Raw genomic sequence first — 15,611 nt, 5'->3', positions numbered from 1 at the left:
GCGATAGCTGGCCCCAGGGCAATCTCCAATGGGTGGAGACAAGATGTAGGCCCGGAGCAATCTCACAGGTGCCGCTTCTGGGTCTAGTGATTGGCTCAGCAATGGTCATGTGACCCACAGCAGGCCAATCCATGATCAAGGCTCCCTTCCAGTCTTTGGTTGAGATGATTGGGAAAGAGAAGTTTTGTCCCTGCCCTCCTTGACATGGTCAGGATGGAAGTCTGGGGCCTCGATGGGCCACCAGATGAGCCCGCCGTGTGGAATGAAGCTAATGCAGAAGAAAGCTGAGCTGAGGTGTGTAGAATGAGCCCTAAAGCCTTACCTAGAGCTGCACCTCTGCAGTTTTCATTGCCACAAGCCAACCAATCTACCTTCTGTCTCTGATCAATGAGATTTGTGTTGTGATGGTTGGAGTGGACCCAGAGTCCTTGAAGGGAAAGGCTGGACCTTTTTTCATCTTGGCTCCTTTAGTGCTTGGCACAACATGGCAGGCAGTAGGCACTCAATAAATGTTCACCCAGCAGACCTGACCCCAAAGCACCACACTCCATGCACTCTTGTTGCATGCCAGCACACAGAGGTCACCAGGCACGCAGGGAAGCATGTGTGTGTGCTGCTGGCCTTGCGAGCAGGTGACTGGCCCTTCTTCAGGTGAAGAGAGTGCCCAGCAGTGCTGAAAGGCAGAGGGACCTGAGGGGCCTTCAGCCAGGGTGCACATACCACATTCATGACTCAGTAGAAATAACCTCTCCCTCCTGACACTGAGTTGAAAATATAAGTCTGAGAGAGGGATGGACATTCCAGTAGCCCTGGTGCCCTAATAAGGATCTTTTATGTACCTGTCAGAGCACAGAGGGGACTGGTAAGGACTCCCTGCTCTCTCTGCAATAGCTGGGCAGGGCTGGAAAGACCCCTGGACTTGGAGTTAAGACATCAGGGATCTACTCTCAGCTCTGTGACCCTGGACAAGTCACTTTCCCTCTCTGAACTTTCTTCTCTCATCTGTGAAGTGGGATTAACGTAACATCTACCCAGCAGGTTGCCGAGCAATCAACAGCTGACGTGCCTAGGAACGTGCTCTGTGGGTGGTGAAGCACTGGCAGGAGGGTGAGGCGGCACTCCTTACAGGCCTCTTGTGGTACTCCTCCCCCACCTCCTGCTGGGGCTGGTGCCACACCCTCTCACACCTTGTCTCTTACCTCTCAGTCATGGCCACCTGCTCCAGCATGGCAGAGCCTGTGTTGGCCTTCCAGTTTCCAGAGATGGATGTTCGCCTGTATCAGAAAAATAACACTGAGGGCATTAGGACCCCTGTCACTGCTCTGCTTTCCTTATTTGCTTTGGCTGTTAGGACGCTCCAATTCAAATACCTGCCTCACGTGCTGGTGTATATCATTAGGTACATGTCTGGTCCCCAGCTTTATTTGCCTGCTTTTATTTTCCTTTATGTTGATTATCTTATTTATTTGTTGGATCTTATGTATCTTTTTCTAGATTTCTTTGAGATCTAAAGATTTTTTTTTCATTTTTTTAAATTTGAATTCAATTAGACCGTATATAGTACATCATTAGTTTCAGAGGTAGAGGTCAGTGATTTATCAGTTTCATATAACACCCAGTGCTACATCACCTGCCCTCCTTAATTCCCATCACCCACTTACCCCCTCCCCTCACTCCACTCCCCTGCAGCAACCCTCAGTTTGTTTCCTATGATTAAGTGTCTCTCATGGTTTGTCTCCCTCTCTGATGACTTCCCATTCAGTTTTCCCTCCCTTCCCCTATGATCCCTTGCACCGTTTCTTATATTCCACATGAGTGAAACCATAAGATAATTGTCTTTCTCTGATTGGCTTATTTTGCTCAGCATAATACTCTCCAGTTTCATCTACGTCAATGTAAATGGTAGGTATTCATCCTTTCTGATGGCTAATATTCCATTGTATATATAGACCACATCTTCTTAACCATTCATCTGTCAATGGGCTCTTTCCATAGTTTGGCTATTGTGGACATTGCTTCTATAAACACTGGGGTGCAGGTGCCTCTAAAATTTAAATTTAAAAAATGTCTACACCATCAGATGAAATGCCCCAAGCTTTGGCCTCTTGTTTTTGAAAAGGAGAACCAAAGCAATAGAGCCACTCATGATTCTGGAATTCCTGGAGGGCTCCAAAATGTAGGAAAAATGACCCATGGAGAGAAGTGATCATTTTTTCATGGTGAAGGGCAGGAAGGCCTTCTGGCCTCAATACCCTCTCGGTTCGTCTTTCCTTTTCTGTTCCAGCAACACCAACCTCCCTTGCAGTGCTCCAATGCTATTGTTTTTTCCTATGTCAAGGCTTCTGCACACATTCTTCCCTTTGCCTGATTCAGTCTATGTCTCCATCTTTGCCTCCCTAAGGACTACTCATCCTTTACGTTTCATATGACATGTGACTTCCAACAGCCCACCTCCCCCAACAAGAGTAGATGCCCCTAAACCAATGTTTAGTAATGCTTATCTCACTTGGAAAGACTCCTTTAGTGTCCAGTCTCCCTAGGGCAGGGGAAATGTTAGACTCATCCCCTGTCCCCACGCTGTCCAGTGGGACCTGGCAAGTAGTAGATACCTAGTAACTAGCTACGTGCCTAGATACCCCTACGTGGGTAAGGGACTATATTAGGGGAAAAAATCAAGACAAATAATCTCCAGTGAGATTATTTGGATAATCTGGATTATCCAAATCCAGATATCTGGATTCAGCAAAGACTGAATGAGTGTAAGCAAAGTGGCAGAGGTAAAGTTTTTCATTTTATGGCCAAGGGAAGGCATGTAAGGGAAGGTATATGGTTGAGATTAAAGGGTGAAGTGGGAGAAATTGCTACACAAATATATCTTCTTAAAACAGAAAATAAATTGTATCTGAAAACAGCAGATGCTGAAAATAGATGGTGGCCAACAGGAGCTAGAATTGCTAAGGGGCGCAGTGATGTTGATAAGCTTTATGTCAGTTCAGTTCAGCCTAGCTTGATTCAATTCAATTCAGCAAACTCTCACTGGGCTGCTCTATGTCCTGGGTTTTAGATTTGTCTTGGTATGCAGAGATGACCCCATCCTAAGGCTGCTCATTACCTGGAAGGGTGGACCAGTTTCAAAGGAGTGAAGAGCTCTGGGAAAGCAAAGGAGAAACCAGAGTCATTCAACATGACCCCAGAAGGGGACCAATGAATGTGCCTCAGAGGGTGGTAGGGTTGGCATAGCAGGATCTGCATGGTGGTAAGAGAAGGGAAAAACTGACTTGAGTCAGACAGATGCAAGGTTGAATCTTGTTTCCATAATTTTCTTGCTGTATCTCTGAGTTTTTATTTTTTTCATTGGTGAAATGGGAATGATCTCCATCCTCCCACATTATGTGGACTAAAGGAAATATTCCCATAAATGGCTTAGCCCTCGGGGCACTACCATTATTTTTCAGTCACTGGAGACAAGAAAAGAAGGCATTGCAATGCCAGAGGCAGCAGGAGCACAAGCCAGATTGCTCTCCTGCCAAGAAAATAATAATAGTGAGAGTTGCTATTTGATGGGGGCTTTCTCTGTCTGAGACCTGGGTCTAAGGGCTCTAGAAGTCCTGGTTCATTCAGGCTCACAGAACTAATGAGACAGATATTACTGTGATTACCATTCTCACTGAGCGGCAGAAGCCACCAATCCCCATCTGAGAAACTCCAAGCTCCTAACTATGACTTTCCATGGCAGAGCCCATCCCAGGCTTGGGGGAAGAGAGTCACTTGGCCCAAAGGTGATTCAGCCACTGGAATGTGGGACAGAATGTAGACCGTGACAGAAAAGTCTACCTATATTGCAAATGTATGACGTTGACCTCCTTGCTGAAGAGGGTGGAGGCGGGTGATAAGGTGTGGACCCAAGTAACCTTGGATGGGAGGCTGTCTGACTAACCATAGAAGGAGCTGTGCACGAGCACTGTACTGCCGTGGGTAAAGCTCTTTCCCACAGAGCTCCAAGTTAATGGTTCTGCAATTGTACTGGGACTGAACAAATAAGTAAATAGATGGCAGATGGTAGGAGCCAGGTTTTCCCTGTTGGAGCAGGAAGTTATAGATAAGCAATCTGGGAAGGCTGAAATAAATCATGTGGTACCCGAGGAAAGTCGGAGATATCAATATGAACTCTTTTTAGCTTTAGATAGAGCTGGATACATACAGAAATAATTACAGATATATGTGCACACATGGGTTAAGGCACACATATGTATTTCCTGGCTCTGTCTGCTGAGAGGCCCTAGTAACAGGGACACCCCAGTAGCAAGTACAAAGGCCTTGAATACAGGGCAGGAAGTGGGCCAGAAAGGAGGCTGAATGGTCGGCGGGGTTGGTAATGGTGGTGGTGGTGGTGGTGGCAGGCAGAGAGGATGCTCTACATTGAGGTCTGACACAGACCCCCTCCCTTGGACAGGGGCCAACCCAGGGTCCAGGAAAATCCATAACTAATGACAAACCGGAGCTGCCAGGGCAGAAAGTCTCAGCATAAAGAATGCAGCAGTGAGCTAATCTTCAAGAAGTGAAACTGGGACAAGGTGTCGTCAATGTCAAGTGGAAACACGAACAATGAGGAGAGGAGGGAAATGATATCATGATGGATGGCGGAGGCCTCAGGAATGCATCGGATGGCTGCACTGGAATGTTCCCCAACGCAGAGGGGGCAGAGGAGAGCCAACCTTATGACTCTGAGGGTATCTGAGAGCAGGAACAGGTCTGGCCTGGCTCAGGGGTGGAAGAGAGGAATGGGCAAGACAGAAGTATTCCTTGAGGACTGGCTCCACCCCTTTCCTGGGAAGCTTTCCTTGATAGGTCAACTGCCTGCATCTTCTCCAGTTCCCCAGGTGATGGCAGAGTGGAGTAGTTGCTGTGCATTGTGTGCCCACAAAGCCTAAAATGACCATTGGGCCCTTTATAGAAAAATTCTGCTGACCCATAGTGGAGGCAATCTAGGTAGTGCAAAAGCAACCCTAGATAATGCATAAATGAATGTGTCTGGCTGTGGTTAATAAAACTTTATTTACAGAAACAGGTAGCAGCTGGATTTAGCCTGTGGGCTGTGGTTTGCTAACCCTGACCTACAGCATGAGTTCCACTGCACAAAAGCGCACAGAGAGATTTCCAACTGTCCAGAGCCAGCCACTGCAGCCCTCAGATAGGAGCCTGTGCACAGCCAGTGCTCCATTAACACTTGGCAACCTGGCACAGGTTAGCTCTCTGGGGGTAGATTACTTCAAGGGGAATCTACAACATTCCAAAGTGAGACATAGAGAGACCTTGGAGCAGATAAGACCTCCCACCTTTTCAAGAACTTCCATTCTGACGACCCAGCAGCTCGAGTGTGAGGCATCCTGTGCCAGAACCACCTCTGGGGTGAATGTGTTGAATTTTCTGGCATTCGTTCCTCTTCCCTTTGTCACAGCACCTCTGTTCCCATTGGGGGATGACCCTGCCCATATTGTATGTTATCTTGGTGGGACTCTCCATACTGTTTTTCTGCCATTCTCTAACCAACAAGCATGTGATCCAAGTTGGGTTTATCAGTGCTGTTTCCGTGGCATCACAACCTTGAGTTCAGCACTGAAAATGATTCCAGCAGATTCATTTTCCAGTGGGGGTACCATGAAGATTGTTACTCTCGCCACCCAGATTCCTGCGGCTGCCCTAAATCCTAATATTTCTGAAATTGACAGTTGAGTGGTTTCAACTGTTTTCAGAGTTTCTGATCATTCATGGCTTTCTAATAAATTTCCTTTTGAAAACTCCATCAGTGTGGTCAGATGTGGTTTCTGTTGCTTGCAGCTGGAGAAATCTGATGTAATCTCCTAATTGGTCTTAAAAATTCTAGAGAAGCCCCTTGGCAGCCTGTGGCCCCAGAGCCAGCTTTTTATAAATACAGGTCAGATCATGCCACTTCTCTGCTCAGAAGAAAACAAGACAAAACCCAAAACCCTCAGCAAGGCATGCAAAGCCCTCCTTGATTTATCCTCAAAGTTTCTCTTTTAGTCTGGTCTCCTATGATATACATCCCATGGATACTTGAAGTTCCCCCAAACATGCCAAGTATCTTTCTTCCTCTGAGAGAAACAGCTCTCTTTGGGTAGACAGATTTCGACCCTGGGATAAGCTCTGAGAAAGCATCAGCACTTAGCCGTACTGACTGGAGAAGAAGGGCAGAAAGAGGACATAAAGGGAGAGTAAAGATGGGCTGAAGGGTCTCTGCCCTGCGGTGGAGGAGACAGGGCTGGACCTGCATCTCTAATCGCTGTTCCTCCTACACTTTCCTCCCACCTCTCCTCCCAGCAACCCAGCCCCTGCTCAGGGACTCACATGTAAGCCTTGTAGTTGGATCCGATTTTCTGGATGCGGATGTCGTACTTGGAGTCAATGAAGGCCTCAGTGGTAGCATAGGTTTTGGCCATAGCCACCATGCTGGTGATGTCCTGGTAGTCATGCTGGTTTTCTACTTTGATCTGTGTGGGAGGATCAGGGGGTGAGTGCCAGCCACCAGTATTCACGGAGCACAGACCCAATGCCAGGACCCAGTGTTCTATCTATAGATTGACCTTGAGAAAGTCACCTGCTTAGCAGGGAGAACAGGTCATTCTACTACATACATACCTGTAGCTGAGGAAGAGAACATTCCATTTGGACTGTCAAGAGAATCTTTACAGAACAGGTAAGCTCTGAACAGGGTTTGGAATAGTACAGTTTTCAGCAGGAGCATTTCTCTGGAGGATAGAGGGGATGGGCAAAGCCGAGGCAGGAGGAGCCACATGGAGACGAGGGCTGTGCAAGTGGTTCAGACTGGGTGATTGGCCTGCAGGATGACGGATGGCTGAAGAGGGTTGTCAGGAAACACACCTTGGGGGACTTCAATTGCTTTGGTAAGGGTCTAGAATTTTAGCTTGAAGGCTCTGGAAAACCACTGGAAGAAGTAGAGGAGTGTAAACAAGAAAGTAGCCTAATTTGTGTTTTAGAAAAATCCCTCAAGTACTTACATGGAGGATTTCATGGCGAGTTGTATGGTGGGTTGAATGTGACATGGGGTAGAGCCCGGTTGCGAAAAAGACAGTGCATGCATATGTCCATGTGCTATGTATGTGTTGGGTATGTGCATGTGGGTTGCATGTATGTGCAGTTTGTGGGGGGGTACATGTATGTGTGACGTGTTGTATGTGGTGCTTGTAAGCAGTGTGTGTGCGTGCGTGTGCATGTGTGTGTGTGTGTGCACGTGCATATACACTGGAAAAGGCTAATTGTGCCCAACCAAAGGCCTGGGGGAGACACTCACTGTTTATTGGGCTGAGGCCAGGAACATGAAGTGGTGCCTTGGGGTCAGGGGGAGGTCCCAGGAGAACTTCCAAGGCCAATGCAGGGGACGAGGCCAATGCTCTATGGCTGTGATCTCAAGACAGGACACAAGCTGATTGCCACCAGCTGTGGACAGTTAAGAGTGCTGCCCCCTCCCCTGTTACCCTCACCGGGACAGCACAAGGGGGTCTAATGTTGGGCCAGAGGTGGGCAGAACTCAGATCCCCTGGTGGGGGGGCGGGGGGGTGTTGGGGTGGGTGTGGGGCAGCTCGTGCAGGAGGCTGTCCTGTCCTTATAATCTCTCTTAGCCCCTCTCTTATCTCCCTTGGAGACTCACCAGTGCCCTGACCACTCCATCCCTGCAGAATGATGCCCACCCACAACCTCACAACTTACAAAGAAGTTTCACAGCTCTCTCATGGGACACAAAACGGGATTGTGAGGTGGGCGATGTGGGCATTATTATGGTCATTTAACAGATGCAGAAACTTATTTCTTGCTTTGTCCAAGGCCATGTGGCAGCTAAGCACAGAGCTGGGAATGAAATTCAGGAGTCCAAGAGCACAGCTGTTCTCCAAACCATCTTGAGGGCAGCTACAAGTGCATGCCTGCTGTCCCGACCTAACAGATGGGAAACAATGATGGGGAGCAAGGCTTGGCATACCTTCTCTCTTCTTGGCTCTCTGAGAGTCCCAGCCTCTCAGCGATGACACTAAGTCCCACTTTGAGGAGAAAATAAAAGTGACCAAGCAAGAGTCCTATTTGCCATCCTTTCCCAAGTTCACCAGCTTTCCTGCCTTTTCTTCCAGGCTGCAGCGTGCTCCTCCCACTCATGGCTGAAGCTGCCCTTTGTTCCAGGTCTTCTAAGACTGACTGCTCACTGCCCTCTCCTCCTTCAATAATAGGACCTGTTAGTTTTATCTGGGGATCTAGTCTCTCAGCTAAAGAGTGTTTGTTCCAGTCTCCCTCATAGATAGATGTGGCCAAGTCTCAGAGTCTGGTCAATGAACATGTGAGTAGATGTGCTATGAGCAACCTCTGGGTGGTGCCTTTACCACAAAGGGAATCTTCCTTTTCTCCTTTCCCTCTTCCACCTGGCTAGGTCCTCGGACCACAGGATGGAAGGCACATGTTGAGGATGGCTGAGTTAGGAGGTGGAAGGATCCTAGATTCCCAACACAATGGAGTCCCCAGTCTGCCCGTGACTGTGCATGCTCAGACTCTTATGTGAGAAAGAAGTAAACTTTAATCTTGTTTAACTCACTGTTATTTTGGTCTTCATTAAAGCTGTCAAATTATATTTCTGCCTTGAAGATTCATTATTCTTTGGGTCAGTCCAATCATGGGTCCTCCATTCTCCTCAAATTGTTCCTGCTTTTCAATAATCCAAGTACTCACTGCTCTCTGTCTCTACCTTCTCACTTCTCACTCACCCCTAAACTGCCATCTTCAAATTTCACTCCCCATCACTCTGCTGAAACTGAGCTGGCCAAGGTCACCTGTCACCTCCTCACTGGCAAATACAATACCCTTCTTTCGATTAGCATTCTTTTTTTTAAAGATTTTATTTATTTATTTATTTATTTATTTATTTATTTATTTATTTATGAGAGAGAGAGAGAGAGAGAGAGAGAGAGAGAGGCAGAGACATAGGCAGAGGGAGAAGCAGGCTCCATGCAGGGAGCCTGATGTAGGACTCAATCCCAGGACTCCAGGATCACATTCTGGACCAAAGGCAGGCACTAAACTGCTGAGCCACCCAGGCATCCCTGATTAGCATCCTGTTTGGCATTCCACAACATCTGAAATTGCTGAACTTTTTGACACTTGGTTTCTACATCACTACTCTCTTCTGATTCTTTCTTTCTGCAATTTCTTCACCTTATTGCCTCCTCTTCTTCCAACTTCATCTTTAATGACCAGAGTGTTTCATCTTCAGTCAAAATTTGGGGTCCGGAAGAGTTTGAGGTACCAGAATGAAAGAATGGGTGGTGGTTGTAGGGGAAGCTTTGCAGGGGCAGCTTGTCTAATTCAGTTTTGTCACTGGGTGGCTCTGGAAAGTACCAGACCTTCTGCATCCTAGTTTCCTAGACAGCACAGCATACATGGCAGGATGTTTGGACACTTCTATCTGTCTACAATGCCCATTCCCTTCTACAGTAATGAAGCACCCTGATCTGGGGCCACATGACCTCTCATGGAATAAACATTACGCTCCCCCATCTCCCTGGCACCTGTGTGTCCATGTGACCCTGTTTTCTGCTTCTGCAAGCAGAAGCAGAGTCTGAACTTCTAGGCCTACTACGAACAGGAAGGGGAGGGCTTTTGCTTTTCCTGCTGGCTGCAGTGTAGACCATCTTTGACATTGTGGCTGAAGAGCAACACCCCAGGAATGCATGATCAACAAGATGGAAGGAGCCTGGGTCTTTAAAACTGAGGAAGTTCTATGAGAGCCCTGGGTTGCTTTCACCCAGACCATGTGTGAAAGAGAAAGTCCTGGCTTACTGAAGCCACCTTAGGTCTTTGTTACACAGCTGAACTTTGTTCCAATTATTGTAGGAGCCCTAAGTAAGTATTTATTCAATGCATCATGCCTGCATTCATCTCTTCACAGGATAGACAAAAGAGATCAAAGAGAGACAGTGTAGACAGAGGCATTTAGTGAATTCATTAGCTAATTAATTTGTGGTCAGCCCAACCTCTCCTTGTGTACCTTTCTGGGTGGTTTGGGGTGGGGTGCTCATCTTGCCCTCTCTAGGAGTGAGGATATAATCCAGGTTTCGTGTATACCGACCCTTCTAAAGCCCTAGGACAAACCCTGGCCTATGGTCCTGGCAATATTAAGTTCTTTTCCTTAGAGAGAGTCTTCAAACTGTGCTATGTCTCGGTCCTGTGAAGCCCAGCTCCACCCCAGCACCACCCCAGCTCCACCCATGTCTTCCTCCCATTAGACTGCCAGCTTCTTGGGGACAGACAACCAGTCATAACACAGGTGCCTGGCACGGATGCACCCAGCATGTTTGCTGGACTGAATTTAAGGCTGGTTAAAGATTCACTTGTGACTTGAGAGGGAGTAGAGAGGTGGACAGAATACAGGAGTTTGGGAAAAGGCAAAGAAACAGTGTCCCAGGAAAACCTGTCTTTTACAAGGTGAATTTTTCTGTAGCTGCTTAGCCTGGATCCTGGGCTCTCAGAGGTTCATCTTTTTTTTTTTTTTTTTTTTTAAGATTTTATTTATTTATTTATGAGAGACAAAGAGAGAGACGGAGAGGCAGAGCAAGAAGCAGGCTTGAGGGATCATGACCTGAGCCAAAGGCAGACACTCAACCACCCAGGTGCTCCAAGGTTTATCTTTCGATTGTGAGAATTTGAGCAAGTCAGGAACTGCAGAGAGGCGGGCAGGGGGTCTGGAGTTGGGTGTGGTGGGTGCTGGAGGGGACTCTGGCATGGTCCTCAGGCGAAAGGACAGCGGGATCAGAGGGTACGAGGCCAGGCAGCCACAGGGATGGTGAAGTGGCTGCTGAGCTGGGGAGGGAGTCTTGGCACTCGGCTGTATTTACTAGCTGGAAACTTCTCCAAATGTTCACAGAGACAAGCTGAACACCGGAAGCTTTAAATGAGCTGTGATTCAAAATTACCATTTGCTGCTCTGGGGACCTGCAATGGGGTCACTGAGGCCTCCCTAACTCTGAAGCCTCATTCCCACGTCCCCATCTCCCCTTCCCTGTCTCTTCTTTCCCTCTTTCTCTGCCTTCCTTGACTACTCTCCCTCTCCTCTATCCTACTGTACCTGCTCTTTTTTTTTTTTTTTTAAGATTTATTTATTCATGAGAGACACAGAGAGAGAGAGGCAGAGACACAGGCAGAGGGAGAAGCAGGCTCCATGCAGGGAGCCCGATGTGGGACTTGATCCCAGGACTCCAGAATCATACCCTGGGCCGAAGGCAGGTGCTTAACCAATGAGCCACCTAGGGATCCCCTGTACCTGCTCTTATGTGTTTGTGTGCACACGTGTTTTTCATCCTGAGGGTAAGCACGGTGGGAGCATGGAAACAGAGAGGATGGAAAGGGAGGAAAGTGGGAGGAGTCGGGTTACAGTTCTGAATCTCCTTGATGGGATTCACCTCGGAAGTCTCCTATTCCAGCCTGAAACAGGAGAGTCATTTTCCATCTTTGGTAGACTGTCTGCATTTGATTGAACACCTCTGAGAGCAGGGAGCTCACTACTGGGCAAGGAAGTGAATTTCCCCTTGGGGAACTTGTTCTACTGTATATTACACCTGGAGTAAATGAGTAGTCCCAGTTACTGGTCATGAAGAGTAAGTCTCAGCCCTCAGCCTTGTGTCTGCTCTTCACGCACTTGAGGAGCCAGCCAGGTATGCCTAAGATACTGTCTTCTTCAACTTACCCTGACATGAGCAGGTTCTAGACCCTTTACTACCTTGAAATGCTCTCATTGGACAATCTTCTAAACTATGTGGTGCCTGGAATCACACCCAGCTCCGGATGTGGTTTCACTAGCCAAGACTGTAGAAGACTGTCACTTCCCTCTGCTTGGAATGCATCTGGCATACGCCTGTCTCAGAGCACTTGCACTTGCTGTTCCTTGCCAGCCCTGCTGTTCCCTGCCTGCATGGCCCACACCCTCGCTTCATCCAGGTCTCTGCTGCACATACTTGCTCAGAGCAGTCTTCCCTGACCCTCAGATGTGCCCCAACTCCTCCCACCCAGCATTCCTCATCCACTGTGCCCTGCTTAATTTTTCTCCATGGCACTTCCACCCCTACTTCACACTATTCTCTATTTGTTTGTCGTCCCTCTTCCCTACCATTCTACTAGAATGTTGGCTCTGCAAGAGCACTGCTGGATTTCAAGCACCAATAGCAGCACTCAGGGAACAAGCACCCAATAGACTTGGTTAATGATTGAATAAATATATCTAAGTGTTTCCAGGTGTTGTATTGAGTGCCCATTATATCCAGATAATTACTGACTGTTTTTCCAGATACTATGCCGGAGGCTGAGGATACAATAAGAAAAAAAGAGATTTATGATTTTTATCCAAATGGAGCTTTGAGCCTATTCATTACTTGCTCCTATTAATGCAGCTTAATACAATGTTAGTTTTTCTAAGATCCATATGGAGCTTGTTGTAAGCTAATGTCTCCAGGTCGTTTTTTTTATTGGAGTTCAATTTGCCAACATAACACTCAGTGCTCATCCCATTAAGTGCCCCCTCAGTGCCCGTCACCCAGTCACCCCCACCCCCCTGCCCACCTCCCTTTCCACCACCTCTTGTTCGTTTCCCAGAGTTAGGAGTCTCTCATGTTCTGTCTCCCTCTCTGGTATTTCCCACTCATTTTGAAACACAAGATCCTGATAAGTCACATCTCTCCGAGTGTGAACCTGAGTGGATTCAGTCCCAGAGCAGGACTTTACATTTTCCTATGTAAATATAAAGCTCTTATATTTCCATCTGTCCCTTCGTTCCCCGGTATTGACTCTGCCATCTAACCTGTTAACTTAGATGGTTAACAGGTCATTCATAATTTTGGTGCACCTTTCCTATACCTAATTCCAGCTGTTTGACCTGATTTAAATCACTTTTCTGAGTTTTATTTTTTATTTATTTATTTTTTTAAATTTTATTTATTTATGATAGTCACACAGAGAGAGAGAGAGAGGCAGAGACACAGGCAGAGGGAGAAGCAGGCTCCATGCACCGGGAGCCTGACGTGGGATTCGATCCCGGGTCTCCAGGATCGCGCCCTGGGCCAAAGGCAGGCGCCAAACCGCTGCACCACCCAGGGATCCCTGAGTTTTAGTTTCCTATCTGTTAAATGAGATAACTGTCCTGTAGGATTATTATTTTTTAAAAAGAATTTATTTATATTTATTTATGTTGGAGGTATGGAGGGAGAGAGAGAAAGAGGGAGAGAGAACAGAGATAGGGGCAGGAGGAGAAGAGAGAGAGAATCTCAAGCAAACTCCCTGCTGAATGCAGAGCCTGATGTGGCGTTCTATCTCACAACCCTGAGCTCATGACTTGAGCCAGAATCACGACTTGGATTCTTACTGACTGAGCCACCCAGGCACCCTAGATTATTATGATTTTTAAATTACATTATAATGAATATCAAAGGACTATCTAGCATAGTGTCTGGCACTTAGAAGATACTCAGTAAAAGTTGGTTCTCTTTAACTCATTGTTGGATTTTTTTCATAATTATTTACATATTTTTTTACATAACTATTCATCCAGCTACAAAATCTACCTCCTGTATAATCACCTAACTTGATGAGGAAAAAATTTTTTAGATTAATCACAGCTAAATAATGAGGAAGGAGTAAGAGAACTAGGGCATCATCCTTCTGCAAATCTCCCTAAGGCAAGAATGAATCTAGGCAACAGTGATCAATGCAAAACCTTCAGGAAAGGCTGATGGCCAACTTCCTAATGTGTTGGTCAGGCAGACAGCACCTGAATTTACAGATCAGTCTTAAATCGCAAAAGACAGTCAGACACGACTATGTCTACAGATGTGCAAGAGAAACACCTACTACCAACCGGGAAGTATTCTTGCCAAACCCAGAACCAGAGTCATATCAAATCTCTATATTCAACCCCCAGTTTATAGGATGTACAGGCAATAAGTGAACCCACAGTGGATCTGTAATTAGCCAAATTCAGAATGTAGAAAATCCTATAGGAAAATGATCTCCCCCCACCCCTTCTAACAAATAAGTGACCAATCAACCACAGGAAGAGGAACTGTTATAGATCAAAAGAGACTCATGTCATCCCAACCATGGCAGGTATGAAGCCCTTGTTTGGATACAATGAGGACAAACCAATTAATAGGGAACTATTGAACACTGACTACATATTAGATTATATTGAAGAATTATTACTATTTTTTGGTATCCTATGGTATTTGTCTATATTAAAGGAAAAAGAAAGGAGTCCTTATGTATTCGAAATACATACTGAAATAATTATAGGTGAAATTATGTGATATCTGAGATTTGTTTTAAAATAATCTGGTGATCCATAGAGACAAAAAGTAGATGAGGCGTTGCCAGGAGCCGAGGTGAAAGGAGAATGGAGAATGACTTCTGCTGGGTATGAGGTGATAAACATATCTTGGAATTATATAATGGTGATAGCTCCACCTTGTGAATATACATAAAAACCACTAAACTATACACTTTAGAAGGATGAGTTTTATAGAACTAAAATGATATTTCATCTTAAAAAAATGAAAAAGTATTCAGTGGTGTTTGAGAGGAGGTGTGGAGGAGTATGTAGAACAAAACTGACTCAGTGAATAATGGTTGAAGTTGGGTGACAGGTACCTGGGAATATACTTTACTATTTTCTCTGCTGTTGTGTATATTTGAAAATTTCTGTAGTAAAAGGTTAAGCAAAGGCAGGACTAAAAGAGAAAGACAAGTAAGAGTGAGAATGTAAAATTGTCTTTCAAAGGAGGCTAAAAACCTATCTGGTAATATCTGACTAGAGATGTGACCCCATTTTGTAGGGTTCATTGTAGGAAACTTTGGTCAGTCACACAAATTCAGTCTCCTGAAGAGGAAATGCAAGCAGATACCTAAGAGAATTGCAACCATTCTTTTTTATTTTTTTTAAGATTTATTTATTTATTTGAGAGAGGGAGAGAGAAAGAGAGAGAAAGCTTGGGAGAGGAAGAGAGAATCTGAGTGTGGAGCCCGATGCAGGGCTTGATGCGGGGCTCGATCTCACCACCCTGAGATCACGATCTGAGCTGAAATTAAGAATCAGATACTTAACCGACTGAGCCACCCTGGTACCCCACAACCATTTTTGGAATTAAAATTCATGTGGCATCTCCCGGGCTCCTCCTATAGAGGACACTGTGATGTGGAACAAATGTCAACAATGCTCCATGATGTTTGATGTTTCTTATGATACTCCTTAGGGTAGGCTCATGTACTTGTGTCATCTCCTTAAAGTATGATTTGAGGAAGGCAGTTTTACAGATAGCCAATAAATGCAACCCAGTGATCATTTTGATCCAAATTTTATAGTTTATTTCTTATTTGAGAAATGAATACATATACTCACAGAGCAAAAAATAAAGTCAAAGATATAAAAATAATATATGGGAAAAAATAAGTATGTCTTTTACTCTAAACTCCAAGCCCCTTGGTGAAAAGATTTCTTTGTACTCTTTTGGAAATATTCTATGAATATAATAGTGTAAGATGATATAAGATGCATC

General features: G+C 45.8%; 1 protein-coding gene and 1 long non-coding RNA gene across 5 annotated transcripts in view; one reads left to right on the top strand and one right to left on the bottom strand.

The window, feature by feature from the left end:
* Positions 1 to 15,611, bottom strand: part of SYN3 (synapsin III) — a 452,196-nt gene that overhangs the window by 23,230 nt on the left and 413,355 nt on the right. For all 4 annotated transcript variants that reach the window (XM_072844189.1, XM_072844190.1, XM_072844192.1 and 1 more), the window contains 2 exons: positions 6,367 to 6,509; positions 1,200 to 1,274 (listed from right to left, as the gene is read on the bottom strand). In XM_072844189.1, coding sequence (XP_072700290.1) covers positions 1,200 to 1,274; positions 6,367 to 6,509 — 218 coding nt within the window. The remainder of the gene's footprint in view (positions 1 to 1,199; positions 1,275 to 6,366; positions 6,510 to 15,611) is intronic.
* LOC140642238 (uncharacterized) lies at positions 6,662 to 8,582 on the top strand. Its single transcript, XR_012038735.1, has 3 exons — positions 6,662 to 6,715; positions 7,682 to 7,793; positions 8,160 to 8,582. It is a non-coding gene; the product is annotated as an uncharacterized lncRNA (long non-coding RNA).

Source organism: Canis lupus, chromosome 11 (genome assembly GCF_048164855.1).
Source record: "Canis lupus baileyi chromosome 11, mCanLup2.hap1, whole genome shotgun sequence".
NCBI lineage: Eukaryota > Metazoa > Chordata > Mammalia > Carnivora > Canidae > Canis > Canis lupus.
Note: the sequence above shows the minus strand (reverse complement) of the source record. Positions and strands in the feature narration are given on the sequence as shown.